Below are 24639 nucleotides of genomic sequence, written 5' to 3' on the forward strand. Positions count from 1 at the left end.
CAATGACTAATTGCAAAAGCTCTGCAAGAGGAGCTACTATTGTAGTGGCTTCAAGAAGTATTAAAATATTAATGTCACATTTATGCTGCATGTCTGCATGCTATTGCATTATAGATAGCAAAATATCAAAGCAAGTGGCATCAGTAAACTAATTCTGCTAGATCTCTTCTCAGAACTGACTTCCCTTTTCCTTTTGCATTAACTGGTGTCACACAGACAAGTCAGTTCTCCTCAAGTTCACACACAGCATAGTGACCGCAGGTGTAGTTCATTCACAGCTATGAACATATTCAAAGCAAAAAGGTCTTACAATACTCTATCAGTAGGGGAGAGCGGGGGCGAAAGTGACGTGGGAAGAAAGTAACAAAGTGATTTTCTCAGCACCTATTACTGCATTTGTATTCCCAGCTATGATGGTATATTCAGCATTCAATCCTTGACGGAGCTGAGAAATATCACGTGATTTCCTCATCGTTTCCCGCAGTTAGGTCCGTAAAACTGTTCGAGTACAAAAAGTAAATTATTGAAGCAGTTTTTTTTTTTTATTAGTTGTGTTGTTTTTTTTGTTTTGTTTCATGTGTCACAATAATGATCAATCTACATGTTATTTAGTGCTTTAACACATCCTAAAGTTTGCATTATCAAAGTTTTTTAGTATAAAAGTAAATCAGGTTTAAACGTCAGGAGTTTCTGTCGGGACAAAAGTAACAATTGTTACTTTTGTCCCGCTACAGTGACAAGAAGTATTTCTTTTGTTCCAGTACATGCTATTCTGTGAATTTCTGTGTCTTGCATCATTTATTAAAATGTTTATGTCATATTATACCAAAAGAATATGTCTGAGTGAGGGTCCGAAAGACAAACAGAGGAACATCTGGGCAGCTCCTACCTCGCATTTACCTTAGTTATAATTAGGTTTTAGCCATACCTTAGCTTTTACACCTCCACCTATGAATTTGCAGTGTTTCCAGATGTTTTAATGCACATTTTGAATTTATGCATAAAAACAACTTGATGGAAACATGAATAGGCCTATTGTTACATTATGTTTAGAATTTATAGTATGCCAATGTAATTTAATGATTATATTGTTCATTCTGTTGAAATTTTTTTTTTTAATAAAAATACACTGAAAAAAAATAAAGTTTGTACAGTCGGGTTTTGAGACATTTATAAAAAAAAATATATAAAAATTTAAATTAATATATATTTTTTTGCAAAAATAAAAGACAGAATATGTTTTCAGTTACATATTAACAAGGTCATAGTCAGGTATACTTAATAAAAATAAGAGTAACAGAAAAAAATCTAGCTTATATTGTGTTACTTTTAACCCACCTGTGTGTTACATTTGTCCCAACCGATGGGGTCAAAAGTAACAACGTGCAACTTATGTTCAAAGTGAAATTATACTGAAGCCTTTCTACATTTCTACAAAACACCACCTGGTATTGATAGACCACACTTCTGAGTTACTGGCCACAGCAGAAATATATCTCTGTCTACAACATTAAAATGATGTTTTTTCTGAAAAATGGTACTTTCGCCCCTGCTCTCCCCTACATCTCAATTGTGGTAGTTAATTTCAATTCAAACCTCTTTTTTTTGTTAAACATTGGACTTGTGCTGTCCCTCTTTAAATATAAAACCAAGTTGCGTTTATTTCAGTCATCTAACACAATAAGTCTTAAGTGTGGCTTTGTGGCTTAAGTGTCCAAACACTTTTTGAGATCACTGTATGTTTAATATGTGATGTTGTGTTTGACTCTGTCATCTGGTTCATCTGGTCTGCAGTGTGTTTCAGGCACATATGGAAATCCACTTGAGATGACCAGGATGCTCAAACACACACACTCACTCAGTCACACAGGGCTGACGACTGCTTTTCATTAACGTGATGCATTCCCAAAAGTCAGAAAGATTTCTTCTGCCCTCTTTCTCATCCACCTTCATTCAATTGAAATGCTGGAATCCCCTTGCAAACACCCAGTGGGGATTGTTTGACAGACGCCACACACACACACACACACACACACACACACATGCACACACACATGCACACACACAAAAACAACAAAATGCCATATTCCAAATTAAATTAAATCATTCTAATACTATCAGGGGTTTTTGTCTAGGAATTTTTGGATTGAGGTACTAATTAGATTTATTAATAAACACGGCTCCAGAACCGCAATGCAATGTGACAAAACACATTTGTGTTTTGTTTTTGTCTTTCCTGAGGAAATCTGTGGTTTTGAAACACAATTCAGACTGTAGGGTTCTGTAAGTCTGTGAGACTGCAAGAGGAAATGTCATTTTAGTGCGTTCTTCATTTTCCCCTCAATCATACAGCAGCTGTTCCTTTTTAATGTGACCAGTGATAGGGAAATGACTTCACTAGAAGAGCCTGAGTCACTCATGCTTGAGCGCACGCACACTTTCACAGAGTTTGGACAAGATTCAAATCACTAGTTTAAACCTCAGTTACAGAGGCGTTCCTGGTGAAGTATTTGGAGAATGGAGAATCTATTCAAATATGATTAACATTAAATGGTCGATATAATTTTGTGGTGTAATTTTGATGTACAGATGGAATATGAATTTCAGATTCAGATTGAGAGCCAGATTAATTTATAGCCTGTGCCAGTGTGAGCCCCTTTTTTGGCATTAAAAAAACGACTGTCAGGATTTACTAAAGATGCAGTTAAGCAATGAGAAGGCACAGTCATTTTTGCAGCTGACCTAATTACTGTACATATCCATTTGTAGGAGTTTCCCTTTCAGATGCAAAATTTATGGAATGAGTGTATTTAAATGAATTATGCAATATGATTTACTATATGATTTACAGTAGTCAGTTTTCTGGTATTTGTGCCATCATGTAATGCCCCCCCCCCCCCCCCCAAAAGGCATGCCTTAAGCCATTTTGTTTCTGCGTTGTTATTACATTACACACACTGCTTGTTTGCGAACCTATGCTAATTTTTGCTGCTCTTTTGGATGCTGCATAATTATCCTTTCCATGTTAACAACTTCAGCTGTTTTTTAGATTTTTTTGAGAAACAGGCATATCTAATATTGGACCCACCGGTGGGTCCCCCGAGTTGATGTGGTTAAAAATGTTAAATCCGAAATGTTACAATTTAGCAGTAAATGCACACTGAAGTTCTTCCCCAACTCCGCCTGATTTTACATGAGCATCATGGTTTCTAAACTGTGTGCTGGCGTTCGTGTCTGAGCACTGTAAGCCTGGCCACCTGTGAGAGAGGAACGTGTCAGTGTTTGCCAGGACAGATGGTGCATGAGATTCGTCTCGAAAGATATTACACAAGAAGTGTGAATTTCACTGTGTCTACAGCACATCTCTATGACTGCATGTACTCTGTGTGAATGTGTGGACATGGCACTCATCTGGTGCCTTGGTCACTGAGTTCTTCACCTGTAGTCTGTCTTAATGCATCACAACTTGTCAAAAACAGTTCTGTACTGTATTGTATATACTGTACAGTTGAAAAGTCATTAGCAAGCATTGATATTTCAATACCAATGCTATTTTTACTATTACTTACTAAAGCTATGACTAGCCTTCTAGCATGTTTATTGAAGAATTTGATATCATTATAAAAAATGTAAACAAACTGATCAAAAGAATAATGTTTAATTTTTCTAACTTTAAAGAAAGACTGAAAGTATATTATAATTCAGGATGCAGTATCACTAGTGTGTCTTTTGATTAGTTAGAGCAGTCTAGTAGTGTAGCATAAGTCAACTGTATTTTGCTTGCTAAGGTGTGCTTAGTTTACATTTGTGCTCGGCTGCTCCCACTGCATTGTGAGGTCTTCTTTACAGTTGTTTGTACAGAGATGCATGTGACTAGAGGCATGACGACATCAAACTAGGAGGAGGAAGTTGTTGAAGGAAGTTTGTTTTCTACATTATTTGAGTGAAATCCTGTATGTGCAAGCGAGCATGATGTGCTGGTGTGTAAATGATTGGTTTCATCAGAGCAGACTTTGGCTCTCTGCAGGAAACTGAACTGTGGCTTATAATGGCAGCTAAGCAGAAGAAACAGACCTTTTTTGGCAGGAGATCTTTCTTTGGACAACATTCACTTTGGAATTCTGCAAAGAGTAAGAGTCAGTGAGTAATGTTCATCTAAATATGGAAGATAGATATATATGCTCTGACTGAATACTAAATTACACATAGCGGATCCACAGACACATGGCTCAATTACAATAAGGACCGGTCTCCTGTTATTAAGTTTGTGTGCAAAGCATGAGCTTTAGATGTGCAGACCATCAGAAAACTCTCTTATCTTGATCACTTGAGTTTATTTGATAGAATTAATTCTCATAAGGCCTTTAAACAGCTGACTTAATAATTAGTTGTAATGTGTAATGACCATGTTTGGTTACCATCATTCATGAAGATTTTTAATCAAGTCTGCTCTCAGAAGTTGTTTGTTCTGTTAATATTTTCTTAATTTTGCCCCTAAATGGTTGGATTTTGATTTGGTTGCTAGGGGTTTCTGACAAGTAATGAGGTGGTTCTTTGTATACCATAATCTTTTTAAAATGAACCATGAAGGCTGCATTCGCATAGATCATATCTTTTGACAAGTATGCAAATTTGTGTGCTACCTGTTTACTTAAGTCTCACCTGACTGCCAGAATATACTTGCAATCGTTCTCACAAGTGTTGAATATGAGCACAACCAAATGTGATGCTTTATATCATGCCAGTGCTTTTTAACATTTATGTAGTGGCTTGCAAATTGTCAGAACACTGCATCTGACTCTGCAAAGGAAAAAGAGTAAAACTTTCTATCTTTGCTTTGCAGTGATCCGTGCAGTCTTAAATAGCATGATTTATCTTACTACCCTCTAATGTAAATGGATGTGAATTGTAACTTCAATGGTGCTCTGCTTATCGTTCTTATCATAATTCTGAGTGTTTGAGCATAGGTAACGGAGCACACCTTTGTAGCGTACCAGACCCGAACCAGACTAAAGATTCGATCAGGACTATGGTTGAAACGTGAGGAGCCGAATTCCTCAGAAAGGCAACAGTATGTTGTAAATCAGTTCTAGTGCCACAAGTCAGAAGCAAGATAACCAACCAACCAACTCTTTCACAGAACAGCTTTCAACATCAACACCATTGTCAAATTTGGGCAAGCAATCAAGATTGGTGGTCAAAGAGATGACCAGTTGACCATCACATGTAAACACATGACAGTAAACAAGATTCTTGGATTGAACCCCCTCCACCGAAATTCCTATGGAGATCTTCTGGTCCCTACAGAACATCTTTATGTCAGAGAATGGCACAGGAACTGTCTTTTATAGATGTAGATGCACCAAAATGAACTCAAAAGACTTATAAATGAATATCAGTCCATTGCTTAACTCCATAATCATTTATGTCATAGTCTTCTGTCTTTCTGTCACTGTCTTCGGTGAGTGTTGTGTTTGTTTGGTGCCATATGCTCTCTCCTGTCTTTTTCTGACCCCGCCCACATTGTCACCTCATTATTGTTGTAGTTGTTCCACCTGTGTTTCTCCCTTTCCTCTGGACTCCATTTCCCCTAAACTCCACTCACCTGTTCTCTCGTTACCTTTTGTCCCATCTGTTTACCTGATTGCCTTTCCTTTATAAGCTTCCTGTGTTTTCTGTTCTGGGCTTGTTTGTCTCACGTATGTACTGGTTCATGTCTTTGATAGCTGTCTTTCCTGTGGTCAGTCTAGTTGTCTATGTTCTAGTTGTAAGCATGAATGCTATTCTGTTTTTTCCCCTTCGGGGGTTCAGTTGTGTTTTTTATTTTTTGTTTTGAGAATTTATAAATAAAGAATCCTCATCTGCCTGCACTTGAGTCTTTGCCTCTTATGAACCCTGACAATTTATATGTAACCCACACATTTGACTACCATGTTTATAATCATTTATTGTGTATGTATTTTAATACCTATTGGATAGCTTAAAGATTCACATTCATGTTTAGTAAGTATGTGTTTGAATCTGTTTGCCTGAAACATTCCCGACCATCAGTTATTTGTCAAATGTATCATATTCTTATTATAGGGATCATGTCCAAAATTAGACCCCGCAAGAGCAGGAGAATTCGGACCACATGCTTGATAAGATAACATATGAATTATGATACCCCCGAGCCAAGACAATATCTAATTGGTCAAAACAACATTTGAGGTGTGGCCAAAACGGCAGTTTAAATATTCAGGCCAACATCAAATTTGGCCTTTAGCTTTTGCTTTTCAAATTTGCTTTTTGTCATGACTTTTAGCGTTCTTTGAGTGCGGTTCCCGCATGCTTCGGCCTGCACGCCTGCTGCTACTTCGCCACGATTAGAAGAAACACCACGTAGACTCGTCAAACTTTACTTCTATTCTGTTCTTTTACTTTAGTTTCTTTTCTTTTCCGTTTGAGAGTTTTGTGTTCTGAATTCAGTTTTATAATGCCGTGCCTCCGAGTCTGACCTCGAGTGCCCGTTTAACTACAACCAGCCCATAACTCCACATCATCAGACGACGCCCAACCACGGGCTTCCCAAAATGTCACTTCAGTGACTACTGAACTTTCAGCCAATCAGCAACCTCGGGAAACCCCCTTTCCAAAGACAAAAAGGGAACCCCCTTTACACAGGCAATGCAAGTAACCTCCAGACTCTGACCTGTACTGGTGTATCTAATATAATTTTTACCTCACTGAGGAACTCAGTGCGAGTGTTAATTAAGTGATTGTTTTGCTGTTCATGTCTATGCAATTTCACGTATTGCTGTAAACTTGGGATACCACATTTTTATTCTCTTAAACTCATCCTTTCCTAACTTTCTATCTTCCTGCAACTTGTGTGAATGTGTGAGTGTGTGTGCTTATGTGTTAGATTAGTTTATATGTCTTAAATTTATATAATAATGCCTTATTCATATTGAAAAGAGAAGTATCTTGTGTTTTGTGCATGTTAATGTCTTAAACTGCCAATATTGTTACTGTGCTAATTAATAGTGTTTTCACTATACTTGGATATTAATATCCAGTGCAGATTTAAGGGCGTCTCAGTGATCAGCAGTGAAACAGTGATTCTGTTAAAATTCCCTTTAAAATCTTAAATGATTCCCTTTGAGCTAAATTGACCTGTTTCCTTTACACCTTGTATGATACGAGTATTTAGATGCAGGTCAGATGACCAGGAATCACATTTGAAGGCAGAAATAAATCTATTCCAAAATAAGTCTTGTAAGTGTGTTTGACCATTGATTTTGCATATTAAATCTTTTGCAGCATCTCAAGACATGGCATTCGGGAAAGCAGCTCAAATGAAAAGAAGTTTAACACAAAGCATATCTTAACACAAACTGAAAAGTATTTTGGTGTGAATGGCCACTAATTCTTGCTTATTTCATAGAAACAAAAATGAAAGCTCAATCTGGGATAGGTCCGGCATGAAAATGCTGTCTACCACAGGAGCATATAATAGCTTTGTATATCTTAGCTGGTGTTGGGAATGGTACACTTGGATTTACATAAAAATCAAGAGTGCATATTTAGAGAGCATTGAGAACAGTCACAGGAGGTGTTATGCAGAAAGCTTAAATACTAAATCCTAACTATGGGCATGTACTTACCCATTAAAACAGTCTGGATGGAATGGTCAACATTAGAAAGGCTAAAAAATTGTTTGTGCACAACCACAGCAGAAAGTTTGCATGATAATCTTTTCTGAACTTACAATGTGTGTGAAACACTGAACCACTGAACCATACAAATGTTGTAAATGTGTATTTTTACATTAATTCATTTGCTTTCTTGTCTCGTCTAGTGTGGAGGGGAGTGTTCAAAACAGTGAGGCCGGCCCTTCCTTGGACACCAGCACAGGATATGGCCATGGCCCTGTCACACACAGTTCTTCCTTGAGTCCGGAGCTGTCTGAAAGCCCAGTGTACGGTCACAGCGTCCAGCCAGGGCCACAGCGCCCTCACCGGCCCAAACTACAGCACTCTCAGTCCATCCTCCGCAAGCAGGCAGAGGAGGAGGCCATCAAGCGCTCGCACTCCCACTCTGAGAGCTATGAGCTCTCCACAGACCTGCAGGACAAGAAGGTACAGTGTCCAAGCAAGTTAATAGTGGACCAGAGGTTTGAACTTAGCCTATGCTGCATTTCGTAGTTTGCACAATCATGATTATCATCAACGTGTCTGTGTGTGTTTAAAAAATTGGGTTAAACTTTATTTTGATAGTCCACTCTTTGAAACACACACACACACACACACACACACACACACACACACACAATAGAGTTGATAATCAGACTCAAAGAAACTTTGCATCTACATGTCAAATAGCGGTCATTAGAGTATTAGTAGGCTGTCTGCTTAATATCTGCAAACACTTTATTTTGATGATTCACAACACACATTCTACTTATTGTAAGTACCTTTTACATACATTTACTTACTCTACTAATACTAACCCTAAATTAACAGTCTGCTAATACTATAATATATGGGGTTAAATATGGGGTCCCCCAGGGGTCTATCCTTGCACCATTGCTTTTTTCAATTTATATGCTGCCTCTGGGGTCTATTTTTAAGAAACATAATGTATCATTTCATTGTTATGCTGATGATGCGCAATTTTATTTACCTTTTAACAATACTAAATCTCCTATCTTTGAGTGTCTTGAGGAAATTAAGGGCTGGATGTCTCAAAATTTCTTAAAACTAAACGACAATAAATCAGAGATTATTGTTTTTGGCAGTAGTAAGTCAGTAAATTTGGGACCATTGGAAATTTATAACAAACTGGTGGTAAAAAATTTGGGGGTGCTTTTTGATAACGTTTTCAAGTTCGACAAGCAAATTAATGCTGTTGTAAAATCCTGTTTTTTTCATTTGCGACTCCTGGCAAAGGCCAAATCCTTTCTCTCCTTTAGAGATCTGGAGAAATCAATTCATGCATTTGTCTTTTCTCATTTGGAGTAACTGCAATTCACTTTATACAGGGATCAGTCAGTCAGCATTATCACGGCTGCAGGCTGTTCAAAATGCTGCAGCCAGGATGCTGACTGGCACAAGAAAACGGGAGCACATTACTCCAATTCTTTTCTCTCTTAGTTGGCTGCCGGTACACTTCCAAATTGAGTACAAAATTTTAGTGATGGTTTTTTAATCTTTAAATGGGTTGGCACCCATTTACCTCAGAGACCTTTTAAAGTTTCATACTTCTACGAGATCCCTTAGGTCCTCAAACCAGCTGCTCCTATTTGTACCTAGGTCCCGATTAAAGCTTAGAGGGGACCAGGCTTTTTCGGTTATTGGTCCCAAACTTTGGAATGCATTACCTCAAAAGGTTAGGGCGGTAAATTCTTTGTCCGTTTTTAAAAAGGAGTCAAAATCTTATCTGTTGTCAAAAGCTTTTTCTACTACTTGATGACTGTATTAATCATATATCTAAATTTTAATTTTTTAAAATTGTATTTGATTTATTTTGGAATTGTTTTGTACAGCACCTTGGGCTGCAGTGTTGCTGTAATTTGTGTGCTTTATAAATAAATAAACATCAAAATAAACCTCAACATAATAACAATGGGTTGACATGAAGTTTAGGTATGGTGTAGGATCTAAAGTATGGTCACGCAGAATAAGGCTTTAATATGTACTTTATAAGTATTAATAAACAGCCAATATGCAAGTAATATACATGCTAATAATAAACATCTAGTTAATAGTGAGAATCGGTGTTACCAAAATTTCATACACTATAGTTAGTAGAATGTCTAAAGTGTACTATTAAAATGAAATATAACCAAAAACACTATTGTTTAAACAATATGTGTTGTACCTTCTAATTAACACTAATTTGTTTGTCATGATATAGTCCTTATTCATATGTTTCTTGGTTTTCTAAGGTGGAAATGCTTGAGCGGAAATACGGAGGCCGTTTCATAACCCGCCATGCAGCGCGCACCATCCAGACAGCTTTCCGGCAACACCAGATGAACAAGAACTTTGAGCGTCTCAGGAGCTCGATGTCGGAGAACCGCATGACCCGCAGGATCCTTCTGTCCAACATGAGGATGCAGTTTTCCTTTGAGGGACCTGAGAAAGTCCTTGGCTCTGTTTTGGAGGGGAGGCAAATGTCTCTCCTGGACGATGTCAGCCAAGTAGGAGGTATGGTGCAGGCCACAGAGATGGTTCCTGTCATTTTGGAAGCCCCAGAAACTCAAAATGACTTAACAGACACAATCACAGAACTAGAGGACACTTTCTCAAGGCAAGTTAAGTCACTGGCAGAGTCGATCGATGATGCACTGACCTGTCGTAGTTCGCAAAAAGAGGAGATGCATCCTGAGCAAGTTCTTTGTGAAGAGGGCATGCAGCCGGATAATGAGCTCCCTCAGCCCCATGAGCAGCACAAGCTGGATGAGATGTGTGAAGTGACGCTCTTCATCGATGAAGAGGAGCTCTCTCCACTGGTTCAGCCTTCCAGCTTTGAGTCTGAGCATCGCATGCAGACTATTGGCTGGTCCATGGATGACAAAGTGGACATGGAAACTCCTTCCCTCGAATGCCAGGGGCCTAGGCTCTGTGCAGATTTACCCCTGCTGACCATCGAGCCTCCCAGCGACAGCTCCACAGATGTAAGCGATCGCTGTGAGCATAGTTTGGTCCAGCCACAAAATATTCTTGAACAGACTGTAGCAGGACCATGGGCAAGTCCCAAACAAGTCACACATGGACTACCTCCTAGAGTTCCCTCAGTTACTCGAGATGAAGAGCCACTTAGACACCAGCAGGTGGAGAGCCACCTGACCACCAACGGCAACCAGCAGAGAAAGTCAGTGTCAGACTTCTCAGACGGAGACAATGACAGTATCAACAGCAATTCAAACTCCATTGACACAATAAACTCAGAATTGCCATCTAGAGACGAGAGTCTGAGAGAACAGAGTCTCAGCAAACAGACCTATCATAAAGACACTCGCAACAGCTGGGACTCTCCAGCGCTCTGCAGTGATATCATGCGCAAGAGACAATACCGCATCGGCCTCAACCTCTTTAATAAGTATGTATTTCAGAGGTTACACTTAAATGTTATATTATTATATTACTTTTTACATTTTAATATTTTCCGTCAGCCTTATTTTTTTTTATTATAATTTTATTAGTTTTTTAGGTGTATTTCCACAAATTGTATCACCAACTTGAATAATTTAGAATAAATGGCACTCTAGAGGGAATTATATAATTTTCACAAAACTTTTGAACTTTCAAGAAATCCCATTTTCACAGTACCAGACCATTGACTGCAGGATCTTTAACTATTAATTTTAATTCAGAATATGCAATTACAGTCTAGCCATTTACAAATAGTCAAGTCAAGTCACCTTTATTTATATAGCGCTTTAAACAAAATACATTGCATCAAAGCAACTGAACAACATTCATTAGGAAAACAGTGTGTCAATAATGCAAAATGATAGTTAAAGGCAGTGAATTCAGTGATGTCATCTCTGTTCAGTTAAATAGTGTCTGTGCATTTATTTGCAATCAAGTCAACGATATCACTGTAGATGAAGTGACCCCAACTAAACAAGCCAGAGGCGACAGCAGCAAGGAACCAAGACTGCACCAGTGACAGAATGGAGAAAAAAATTAAATTAAAAAAAATTAAATAAAATAAAAAAAATTAATTAGTCAATAGTCATTTATCCAAGCCCAAATCTAAAAAAAATTATTATTTATGCCCCACAACAGTAAGTTTGTAATTCATGTAATGTATAAAACTGAATAAACAAAGTAGGGTTAAATGTTTCACGGATGATGATCAGTGAACAAATTGAGCAAAGCTGGCCTGTATTAGACCTGGTTAGCAAACAATAATGCATCACATCACCTAATTACTTTATTAAGCTTGATGGGGAAAATAACGAAGACTGTAAAATAGATGTTTGTTTCATGTGGTCTTAATATACTTTTTTACATATAGGTGCATCTAAAAAAATTGAATATTTTGAGCTTGATTAATTTTGAGTATAAATACTGGTTACCTCTTGGGCTAGTTTAGAACATGCAACCACAATTACGGGATAAGACTACTGATTTGACAGTTGTCTAGAAGATGATCATCAACACCCTCCACAAGGAGGGTAAGCCACAAAAGGTCATTGTTCAAAAGGGCCGGCTGTTCACAGAGTGCTGTATTAAAATATATTCAAAGTTGACTGGAAGGAAAAAAGTGTGATACGAAAAGGTGCACAAGCAACAGGGATGACCACAGCCTTGGGAAGATTGTCAGGAAAAGCCAATTCAAGAATTTGGGAGAGCTTCACAAGGGGTGTACTGAAGCCGGAGTAAGCGCAACAATAGTCACCACACAGACATCTTCAGGAAAAGGGCTAATGCTGTCACATTCCTAGAACCAAACCACTCCTGAACCAGAAAAAACATCAGAAGCATTTCACCTGGGGTAAGGAGAAAAAGAACTGGACGGTTACTCAGTTTTCCAAAGTCCTCTTTTCAGATTAAATGTAATTATCAATAAGATTTGGGAGGAGCGTGTCAGATACTTAGCCTAATCAACACAGGTGGACCACAATCAAGTAATCAGTCCCATAATATAAATATCACTGACTTACCTCTATCCATTGACAGTTTATCAGCATCCCTCCTCCACCCCATCTCCTCACTTCAAGTTCACTTTATAATATACGGGGAAGGGGGGGTACTCTAGGTTCGGGCCATTCCCGAGCTCGGAGCCCTTCCCCGGACAGCACGCCAAATACGCATACCATACCAGCTAATTATATGTAAGCGTGAACTAGTGAAAGTAAATTTAGCATTTAAGTCCAGTGTGAAGTTTCCGGAGTCAGTGATGATTTGGGGTGCCGTGAGGTCTTCTGCTGTTGGTCCATTGTGTTTTATCAAGTCCAAAGTCAATGCAGCCATCTACCTGAAGATTTTGGAGCACTTTATGCTTCCATCTGTTGGCAAACTTTATGGAGATGCTGATTTCATTTTTCAGAAGGACTTTAGCACCTGCCCACAGTGCCAAAAACACTCCCGAGTGGTTTGCTGACAATGATATTACTGTGCTTGATTGGCCAGCCAACATGCCTGACCTGAACCTCACTGAGAATCTATGGGGTATTGTGAAGAGGAAGATAAGTGACATCTGACAAACAATACAGAGGAGCTGAAAGCTGCTATCAAAGCAACCTGGGCTTCAGTAATGCCTCAGCAATGTCACAGGCTGATCGCCTCCTTGCCACGCTGCACTGAAGCAGTAATTTGTGCAAAAGGAGCCCCAACCAAGTGTATAGTTAAACCTGCTTTGGAGTACTTAAACATTTTTGTTTTGTAAATCTTTTTAAAAAATATTAATTTTTTTTTAGATACTGAATTTTTTTATTTTCCTAAGCTCTAAATCATAACCAACAGAAGTAAAACAAAAGACTATTGAAATATTTCAGTTTGTGTGCAATGAATCTAGAATATGAGAATTTTTGCCTTTTTAAATTAAATTACTAAGAATAAAGAACTTTTACATGATATTCAAATTTTTTGAGATGCACCTGTAACTATGAAATGTCGCAGCATAACAAGGTTGACCAGAAACTGTTGAAACATAATCTGTCACGAAAAGGCATTTCAGACTAAACGAAACAGTAAAAGCATGATATTACAATATCAATAAAAGCAAATGTAGTTTTAATCTATGCAAGCCAATAAAATGTAATTGCAATCATAAGGGGATGCAAATTGTTTGTAAAACAAGAAATAAAAAGAAAATATAAAAATGTATTAAATTACAAATATACTTTATGTTCCATTTTAAACTTTTGCCGTTCTATTTTAAGCTATTTGCTCAAATACTAAGTTCACTATCCTGTTACTTCAGGAGGCTAGTTAGTCAAGGAAACACAAATTGCACTGAGAAAGTTGCCAATGAACAAAAATTAGGGGTAACGTAGGTAACCTAGTTCTGTGAATGAAGTCAGCACGCCACAGTATGGGTCAGCCACGCTAAGTATTAGCTTTCAGTAGACGGTATATCAAATTAACCATGCCCCTCTTGCAATCACAGTCTATAAATACAGGTGTGAAGTAGCCGTGCTTTCTTTTTTGCAAACTAGTGACAAATGCTCCCCGAGTGACCATGCCATGGGGTGTGTTGACTTCATTCACAGAACTAGGTTACCTACGTAACTCCTCATTCTATTTCATCTCAGTCAACACGTCACAGTATGGATCAACAGTGTAGAAAGGTCAGGAGTGGAGAAAAACCCAAGGTGGGTAGTAAACTCAAGGAAACCATTCATGCTAACAGAACATTTATTAGTTTTCCAGTCATTTACAGTTAAATCAGCGGGTTCATCAGATCATGTCTGTTCCACTGTTTTCAGGACAGCTGATGAGTTTTATCAACATCCAGATGATATAATTTGGTAAAGTTCAAAGATGATGACCAACCAGATGCTGCACACACACCCTCCAGAGAGGCTCTTCTAAACAATGCCCAGATGGCAGACACTTCTCTTGTAGACTGGCCCACCACTCCATTTGGTGGAGGCATCCCTTCCCTTTGATAGGCTAGTTCTATCAGCCTTACCACCCATTTTGCCAGCCTCTGCTTAGACACTGCCTGGCCTTGCACAGAGTCTCGATAACAGGCAAACAGCTTATTGGTATACCTTATCTGTTATGTGCAAGAAATGTATCTTTCAGTGCCCTGACTGGACAGATTAGATGAAGTCAGGCTGATTCTGCTGAATTATGAAAAGGTGGATGGAAAGGTTCTAGCACCAAGGGCCTGGAAACAAAGGAACAGGGCAAAACTTTTGGCAGAAATAAGGGGTTTGGAAGAAGTGAAATACATGAGCCTTCTCCTCCTAATCTTAAACACTCAGGGTGCACATAGAAGCCATACATTTCACTCACCCTCTTAACTGAAGACACAGACAAAAGAAATACAGTCTTCAATTGAGAAATTACATCCCTATTTCATGTAACGATTCAAAAGGAGGTTCTGCCAGAACCTTCAAGACAATATCCAGATTCCATGAGGGAATTATTAGAGCTCGAGATGGATACAGCCTAGGGCTGGGCGATATATCTAACGATATGATCATGCGCAACTAGTTAGTAAATCCGGTTCCGTGATTACTGCTACGCCATCACCTGCTTTTAAATGGAGAGGAATTTAATAGACAGAGCTGTAGATCACTGAAAAGCTACGCAATATTGCGTTCATTATCCAAGATGAATCGCCTTCGATAATGCAATATTGTGTAGCTTGTCAGTGATCTATGGCTCTGTCTATTAAATCCTTTCAGATAATGCCTGACAAGATGTTGAAACCCAACTGTGTAATCTCCATAGCCTTCATGATGATCAGATTTAGCAGCTACATTCCGTCTCAAGGTTGATCCTATTACTCCACTCTCCAGCAGGAATTGGAGAAATTTCAAGATTGAATCCTGGATTTACTTCTGTGGATATGGTTAGGAGATCTTACACTGGGTCTGAGACAACATGTCCTGTCTGACTGGGAGACACCATGGTGACCCTCCCAGCAAAGTGATTAAATCCAGCATCCATGACTATTGAGGCCAATCTGGTGCCACTAGCAGGACTTGGCCTTCAAAATTCTCACCTTGGCTAAGACTGCAGGCAAAAGTGGGAAAGGAGGAAATGCGTACAGGAGTAACAAAGGAGAAACAAAGCCAAATTGCCTGTACCACAGCTTGGTGATTCATTTTGTATGTTTCGTGTCTCACATTTTGGCTGTGTCTGCTCTGTTCCCGTGATTTGTTTCTGTTTTGTTTTTTGCTTTGTTGGCCTTTTCGTTCCTATTAAAGTATATTTCCCTGCATTTGGACCTAGACCTTGTTCTTTCTTTGCCGGCTCATGACAGAATACAGCCAGCAAATATGGGTCCAGCAGGGAGATTCCTCAACGTCCACCAGGGAGAGCGAAGCATTGAGGATTATGCTTGGGACTTCATGGGGGCTTCATGGGGGAGGACCTGTCTAATGGTCTTCTTCTGGGGAGGACTAGCCGAGCCCTTCAAGTCCCTTATGCAATTCTGGCACCCCGACAAGATGCTGGAGGATTACATCAACCTGGCTCTGCAGTTGAGCGGCTCATCCGTCAGGGTGATGGTGGCGGCGTCTGCTAACATTTCTCCCAAGGAGGAAGCGGCGGCGTCCGCTCACAGTCTCCCCGAGGTGGCGGCAGCGTCCACACTTGTTCCTTGGATCAGCATATAAACCACTTGCAGTGTTTCTGGGATGTTTTTCCTCCTCTGTCAAAGCGGAGGACAAATTCTGCAGCAGACCCTCTAAATAAACCAAGAGGAGAGAGTTTGTGTATGCAAATCTTACCAACAAGGCAGATGCATGATAGGCTTTCCGCAGCTGACTGTGAATTATTCTACCATGCTTGTTAGGGTGTGTAGCATCTCTTCTAGTCCTGGCCATAGTCCCAGTCAATATAGCAAATCTGGGTCTGATCTGAGGAGCTGTAGCAAGCCCATAAGTTGCTGCACCTGGCAGGTTGCTGTGTCCTAGGGAGGGCCGCAGATCTAGGGGCCTTCCAGGAAGACTGCAACTCCATTATAAAACCGGGAAGAAACAACCCCTCTGTTTTAAAATGCCGAGGGCCTCTATCAAACACTGAGGTTGATGTTGAAGCAGCCTGGGAATGCAGTTTTGCAAACTCAGCTGCTTTATCTGAAGGGTCCAGTGCACATAGCCTCTGAGGCCTCAGAAGCACTATCCCGTTTCTGACTCAGAGATGTTCTCTGGTTCTGAAGGCATATCATTTTCACACTCCAGACGCTGTCACTGGACGTTTTGATAATGGCACCCCCAAGTCTCTATGTTCTGCCGTCTATTGCTGAGCCACTAATAAAGTGTTCAGGGTCTCCTGCACACCTTGCATTTGCTTCTAAAGTTGACCAATTTCCCCTTCTACATGCTTAAATTTACAAGCTTGTTTACATCTGACACCTTCCTCGTGAAGTGGCTCTCTGCCTGCAGGCATCTCAGAGGGTAAACCATTGGTGTTATCCTCTTGCAGCACAAAACAAGGAAACTTAAATCAGTTAGATAGCTTTCGTCTCCAGAGACAAAGAGGCCTCTTTGTCCGAATTACAATAAGACTCTCATGCTGTGATCACAAACAGTTCTCCTCTACTCAGTAGCTTTCACCCTTACAGGTGAAGAGGCCCCTTTTGGCTGTTTTTTATGAAATTCCTAATATATATATATATATATATATATATATATATATATATATATATATATATATATATATATATATATATATATATATATATAAATAATATATATATATATATATATATATATATATATATATATAAGGGGCGTAACGGTACGTGTATTCGTACCGGACCGTTTCGGTGCAGGGCTTTTGGTTCGGTGCACGTGTGTACCGAATGACGGAATGCAATATTTTGTGTGTGGAACATAGGTACATTTTTGTGTTTCCAAACGAACATATTAAGTGGTGGAAGTCTCCGCGTTCAGCGCAAATGACACACTGGCTGCATGGCGTGAGCGTGGCGTTTCTGCTGCGTGTCAGTTGCGTGACGGCTGCTTCACGTTTTCTGTGTCTTTACACACCAGAATCCTGCCTGACGCGCTGATACTGTAGGTGACATAGAGGGAGGCCACCGAGGCGCCGACAGACCAGGATCTTGTCTTCACGACAACAATATCTATACTTCATGTTGAGCATAAATATAAAGCCTACTGATAAAGGACACCGTCAACAGTACTGATGGTAAAATAGACTATGTTTGACAAGGTGCAATTTGCCAGTGTGTCACCGGCCTAAGGTTTTCAAAAGGCATCACATGAGTGAGAACATCACTACAACTAGGAAAAAAATTATTGTAATTCAAACGCAGCTCCCGTCGGCATTTAAACAAACCTGAGCAGGCCTACAAGCTGGGATTGGTAATGCTGCACTGTAATCATAGTTATTTATTTATATTTTTCATTATATTTTATTATATGATATTGGTTTGAGACTGAGAGTATTTTATTTAGTGGAGAACTTTGCAGCAGTATTTTATTTATTATTCTTTTTTTATTTTATATGTATTTTATTAAAAAATATTTTTAAAAAGTGTAAACAAATTGTAAAAAAAAAAAAAAAAAAATTTATAGTAATAAACAACCTGCAGTTTAATGCTTGCATTTCTTTCCCTTACTGTACCGAAAATGAACCGAACCATGACTGGTCAGCCAGATACAACAAAAGAACATTCAGAGAAATCTTAACATCTGACAGCTTTCATCGATAGATAGCTACTTCGCACCTGTATTTATAGACTGTGCTTGCAAGCGGGCGTGGTTAATTTGATATACCATCTCCTGAAGTCTCAACATTAGTGAGACTGACCCATATTGTGGGGTGTTGACTGAGATGTAATATAGAACTAACAAATAACAGAATAGAAACATGCTTAATCATTATTATTATTTAAAACTATTATTAATTTTTTTATAGCATATAATCTTGCTCACGCTCTAATTTCCAGACATGTATGAAAGTGTATGTCAACTGAAAATATAAAAAAGAAAAAATATTTTATTCCACTCTGAAGTGAGAGTGCATCATACAAATACTGTGTGTGTATGGTGTATGGTATCGTACAAATACTGTGTGTGTAAAAATATATATATTTTTTTTTCAAATAATGTTTTGCATTGCATTCATGTTTCCTTTTGCATGTCCAACTATGATGTGGTATGATTTTGAGTTTTCATTAGGATGAGACATTAACTTCAACTGCTGATCTACTTTCAGAAAGCCAGAGAAGGGAATACAGTACCTAACGGAGAGGGGCTTCATTCCTGACACGCCCGTGGGTGTGGCTCACTTCCTGCTGCAAAGGAAAGGCTTAAGTAGACAAATGATTGGGGAATTTCTCGGGAACAGACAAAAACAGTTCAACAGAGATGTTCTAGAGTAAGTATTTACATTTTTCATATTTTATTTAATTCATATGTCTGCATTTATAATTGCCACTTTTCACAAATAAAATACACACAGGTACACACTACAGATGTATATACCTTGTTTTGTAAAACTGATATGATAGAAAAATAGCTAACATTAATATTTACTTTTGTTTCATTAATATTAATTTATTAATATTATATCATATAGTAGCTAGATTTAAATTCATCAGCTATCTCATTTGAACAAAATGACAACATTTGGACCCCTTCTGGAAAGAGAAGTAAATAATATCATTCTATTTTGTCCATTGTTACACAAACCGTATTGCTGACTGTGTCTCATCAAGATCAACCATTCAACCCTGTAACTAAGTAAACAAAGTAAAATTTTTAATCTAGCTACTTGCAACACTTTTGCTCTCAATTATATTATTAAATTTTGTTTTGACAAAACATTGAACAAAGACACTTTTTCTTGTACTCTGTTCATGCAGCAGGCATGTGTTGACATATTGTTTGAAGTGGTGTGTCTGTTGCAGCTGTGTGGTGGATGAGCTGGATTTCTCAGGGATGGAGCTGGATGAAGCTTTGCGCAAATTCCAAGCTCAAATCCGTGTTCAGGGAGAGGCACAGAAGGTGGAGCGCCTGATCGAGGCTTTCAGGTGTGTTTTCACATCACAGAAGTACAGACATACACTGAACATTCAATTCAATTCATTCAATATAACTGCAGATAATTACTTTTTAAATCATTATGAAGTGTTATAACTTCAAAATGACAAATACACAAGGTAGAAAGTTAAACAAGCACCACTAAATCATTTCCATTGCTTAATATTGTAATGTTTTTAACATGCCTGACGAGAGTTACAGTGATCCATGGTGTGTCTTTGTTCAGCCAGCGGTACTGCATCTGTAACCCTGATGTGGTCCGTCAGTTCAGAAACCCTGACACCATCTTCATCTTGGCTTTCGCCATTATCCTTCTCAACACAGACATGTACAGCCCCAACGTCAAGGTTGAACGAAAGATGAAACTTGAGGACTTCGTCAAGAATCTACGAGGTTTTGATTGAAACACACTGTTGTTTTCAAGCTAATAAATGAGCTGACACTCAGATCCGTAAATCACGTCCGTCAAGGATGAGTCCTTGGCTACAGCTCAACTGAACGTTGGATATTGATAGGAAAACAAAACAAATACATGTGTAGCATATACAGTATTGTTTACCTCTGTGTTCCGGCTGTAATGCCAGTCTTGTGTTTGTGTTGGAAGGGGTTGATGATGGTGAGGATATCCCTCGAGACATGCTGGTTGGGATTTATGAGCGGATCCAGAAGAAGGAGCTCAAAACCAATGATGACCATGTGACTCAGGTGCAGAAGGTGGAGAAGCTCATTGTGGGCAAGAAGCAAGTAGGTTCCTCTTAATACCACTCTATGAAATAGTGCTAAATTTGCTAAAAGATGGAGACTTTTGTTTTTAATCCCCAGACAGAATTTCAGAGATTGAATGTCTTAAACACTATCCATGTAATTACTGGGGATAATGAGTCTGTCAGTTGTAGAATAAGAAGTCTGATCATTCTTCAACACATTAGATACAACACTTTTGAAATTTGAAAAGTGAATTGCATTATTTCACACATACAGTATATATTGACTTTTTTCTCTTTCATTACAGATGGGATCAATTCACCATGGTCTTGGATGTGTAAGTGTACTTCATGATACAGCATATACAGCAGCTGTCTGTCTGTGTCTGTGTGTGTGTGTGTGGCGTATCATCACTCCTTTACTCCTTTACTTTATTTTATTACTCCTTTATCACTCCTTTACTACTACAGGCACTTTGCATCTTTCATGTTCTTATCTGAGCCTAAAGTCATACTGTATAGTTTGCGCTGGATGTACAAACCCAATTCCAAAAAAGTTGGGACACTGTAGAAATTGTGAATAAAAAATGAATGGAATAATTTACAAATCTTATAAACGTATATTTATTCACAATATAATATAGATAACATATCACATTTTGAAAGTGAGACATTTTGAAATGCCATGACAAATATTTGCACATTTTGGATTTCATGAGAGATACACATTCCAAAAAAGTTGGGACGGGTAGCAATAAGAGGCCGGAAAAGTTAAATGTTCATATAAGGAACAGCTGGAGGACCAATTTATTAGGTTAATTTGCAACATGATGGGTATAAAAAGAGCCTCTCAGAGTGGCAGTGTCTCTCAGAAGTTAAGGTGGGCAGAGGATCACCAATCCCCCAATGCTGCGGTGAAAAATAGTGGAGCAATATCAGAAAGGAGTTTCTCAGAGAAAAATTGCAAAGAGTTTGAAATTATCATCATCTACAGTGCAAAATATCATCCAAAGATTCAGGGAATCTGCAACAATCTCTGTGCGTAAGGGTCAAGGCCGTAAAACCATACTGGATGCCCATGATCTTCAGCTCTTAGACGGCACTGCATCACATACAGGAATGATACTGTAATGGAAATCACAAAATGTGCTCAGGAATACTTCCAGAGAACATTGTCGATGAACACAATCCCACATACCATTAGCTGTTGCCAATGTAAAAAAAGAAGCCATATCTAAACATGACCCAGAAGCGCAGGCGTTTTCTCTGGACCAAGGCTCATTTAAAATGGACTGTGGGAAAGTGGAAAACTGTTCTGTGGTCAGACGAATAAAAATTTGAAGTTATTTTTGGAAAATTGGGACACCATCTCATTCGGACTAAAGAGGACAAGGACAACCCAAGGTGTTTTCAGCACTCAGTTCAGAAGCCTGCATCTCTGATGGTATGGGGTTGCATGAGTGAGTGTGGCATGGGCGGCTTACACATCTGGAAAGACACCATCAATGACGTCATCTCTTTCAGGAAAGACCTTGCATTTTCCAACATGACAATGGCAGACCACATACTGAATCAATTACAACATCATGGCTGCCTAGAAGGAGGATCCGGGTACTGAAATGACCTGCCTGCAGTCCATAACTTTCACCCATAGAAAACATTTGGCGCATCATAAAGAGCAAGATGCGACAAAGAAGACCTAAGACAGTTGAGCAACTAGAAACCTGTATTAGACAAGAATGGGACAACATTCCTATTCCTAAACATTTATATAAAAAAAGAGGGGATGCCACACAGTAGTAAACATGGCCTTTTTCCAACTTTTTTGAGATGTGTGCATGTCATGAAATTTAAAATCAACTTATTTTTCCCTTAAAATGATACATTTTCTCAGTTTAAACATTTGATACGTTAAATTCTGAATAAAATATTGAAATTTTAAACTTCCACATCATTGCATTCTGTTTTTATTCACAGTTTGTACAGTGTCCTAACTTTTTTGGAATCTGGTTTTTAGAACATTTTGTTTTTCCTTTCAAAACTCTAGATGCATAATTTAAATACTCATACATTATGTATATATTTGGTAACAGAACCAAATAAAGTCTCACAAAAAAGTGAGTGAAAGAGTGAAGAAAAATTTAAATGCAAGTCAAGTCAAGTCACCTTTATTTATATAGCACTTTAAACAAAATACATTGCGTCAAAGCAACTGAACAACATTCATTAGGAAAACAGTGTGTCAATAATGCAAAATGACATTTAAAGGCAGTTCATCATTGAATTTATGTAGTTTAAAAAGTGTCTGTGCATTTATTTGCAATCAAGTCAGTGATATCGCTGTAGATTTAGTGACCCTTTTCAAATTTGTCCTAATAAGTAAACTAAATCTTACAAAAGCTGTTTGGAGGGACATCCTGTGAAAGCAACAATAAAAAAGTAAATTAAGTGTAAGGGTGCGTTAGGTTATAGTCTTATGACTATGTCAAGTCAATGCAAGTCACCTTTATTTATATAGAGCTTTAAACAAAAAGGATTGTGTCAAAGCAACTGAAAAACATTAATTAGGAAAACAGTGTGTCAGTAATGCAAAATGGCAGTCAACAATATCGCTGTAGATGAAGTAACCCCAACTAAGCAAGCCAGAGGCGACAGCAGCAAGGAACCGAAACTCCATCGGTGACAGAATGGAGAAAAAAACCTTGGGAGAAACCAGGCTCAGTTGGGGGCCAGTTCTCCTCTGACCAGACGAAACCAGTAGTTCAATTCCAGACTGCAGCAAAGTCAGATTGTGCAGAAGAATCATCTGTTTCCTGTGGTCTTGTCCTGGTGCTCCTCTGAGACAAGGTCTTTACAGGGGATCTGTATCTGGGGCTCTAGTTGTCCTGGTCTCCGCTGTCTTTCAGGGCTCTAGAGGTCCCTTCTAGGTACCGATCCACCATCTGGTCTGGATACGTACTGGATCCGGGTGACTGCAGTGACCCTCTGATCTGGATACAGACTAGATCTGGTGGCTACGGTGACCTCGGAAAAAGAGAGAAACAGACTAATATTAGCGTAGATGCCATTCTTCTAATGATGTAGCAAGTACATAGGGTGTTATGGGAAGTGTTTCCGGTTCCGGTTTACCTAATTAATGCAGCCTAAAAATCCGGATTTGGATATTAAAAGCATATTAGTATGTTATGTGTAAGCCAGGTTAGAAGTGATGGTTCTACAATACTTGTAACAAGAAGTAGAATTTACAGTTTTAGCTGTATGAAGTTTGAACAAAACAAATGATCTATAATGATCTAAGATATAATTACTTGGCTGCATAATTTCAACACCATCAACATCAATTCCATGTGACAGTATTAAATCTAGAGAATTATTTAAAAAATGAGTAGGTCCTGAGACATGTTGTCTAACCCCAATAGAGTTCAGAATGTCTGTAAATGCTGAACCCAATGCATCTTTTTCATTTTCAACATGGATATTAAAATCTTTATCTGCAGCCAGAACTAACTCGGATGTAAAATCAGCAAACTCTTTAATAAAAATTGTATGGTGCCCTGGTGGCCTGTATACAGTAGGCAGTACAAACATCACAGGGGATTATCATTAACATTGGTTTCTCTGGATAATGTTATATGAAGCACCATTACTTCAAACGAGTTATACTTGAATCCTGGCCTTTGAGAAATCCTGAAAACATTGTTATAAATTGAAGCAACACCTCCCCCTTTCCCCTTTGGACGTGGCTCATTTTTATAACAGTAATCTTGGGGGGTAGACTCCTTTAAAATAAAGTAATCGTCAGGTTTTAGCCAGGTTTCTATCAAAAAGAGCACATCTAGATCATGATCATATAATTTACAAAAAGTGTTTTCGTAGAAAGGGATCTTATATTTAATAATCCAAGCTTTATCATTTGTTTATCTGTATTGCATCTGTTTTTTATTTATTGAACCTCAACTAAATTGTTACTCTTAAATTGGTTTGGACTTTTTTTGTATTTTCTAGTTCAGGGAACAGACACGGTCTCTATAGTGTGATATCTAGGTGAAAGAGTCTCTATGTACTGAGAATTAACTGACCTCTGTGACGTTAGGAGGCTAGCAGACGGTCGGTTTAGCCAGTCTTTCTGCTTCCTGACCTGGGCCCCAGTTAGTCAAGCAATATTTCTTGAGAGAAGAGCAGCACCACCCCAGGAGGGATGCTCTAAAGCTCGTCCAATTGTTTATGAAACCCATGTTATTCTGCGGG

General features: G+C 38.6%; 1 protein-coding gene across 7 annotated transcripts in view; it reads left to right on the top strand.

The window, feature by feature from the left end:
• Positions 1 to 24639, top strand: part of LOC113068638 (IQ motif and SEC7 domain-containing protein 1-like) — a 109198-nt gene that overhangs the window by 60750 nt on the left and 23809 nt on the right. For 5 of the 7 annotated variants that reach the window (XM_026241417.1, XM_026241416.1, XM_026241422.1 and 2 more), the window contains 7 exons: positions 7841 to 8120; positions 9929 to 11085; positions 18861 to 19022; positions 19555 to 19677; positions 19914 to 20080; positions 20292 to 20431; positions 20700 to 20729. In XM_026241417.1, coding sequence (XP_026097202.1) covers positions 7841 to 8120; positions 9929 to 11085; positions 18861 to 19022; positions 19555 to 19677; positions 19914 to 20080; positions 20292 to 20431; positions 20700 to 20729 — 2059 coding nt within the window. Of the gene's footprint in view, positions 1 to 3717; positions 4141 to 7840; positions 8121 to 9928; positions 11086 to 18860; positions 19023 to 19554; positions 19678 to 19913; positions 20081 to 20291; positions 20432 to 20699; positions 20730 to 24639 lie in introns of those variants that run through there. The other 2 variants (XM_026241419.1, XM_026241418.1) reach the window with 2 other exon arrangements.

The sequence above is a fragment of the Carassius auratus genome, linkage group LG48F (assembly GCF_003368295.1).
Source record: "Carassius auratus strain Wakin linkage group LG48F, ASM336829v1, whole genome shotgun sequence".
Lineage (NCBI taxonomy): Eukaryota > Metazoa > Chordata > Actinopteri > Cypriniformes > Cyprinidae > Carassius > Carassius auratus.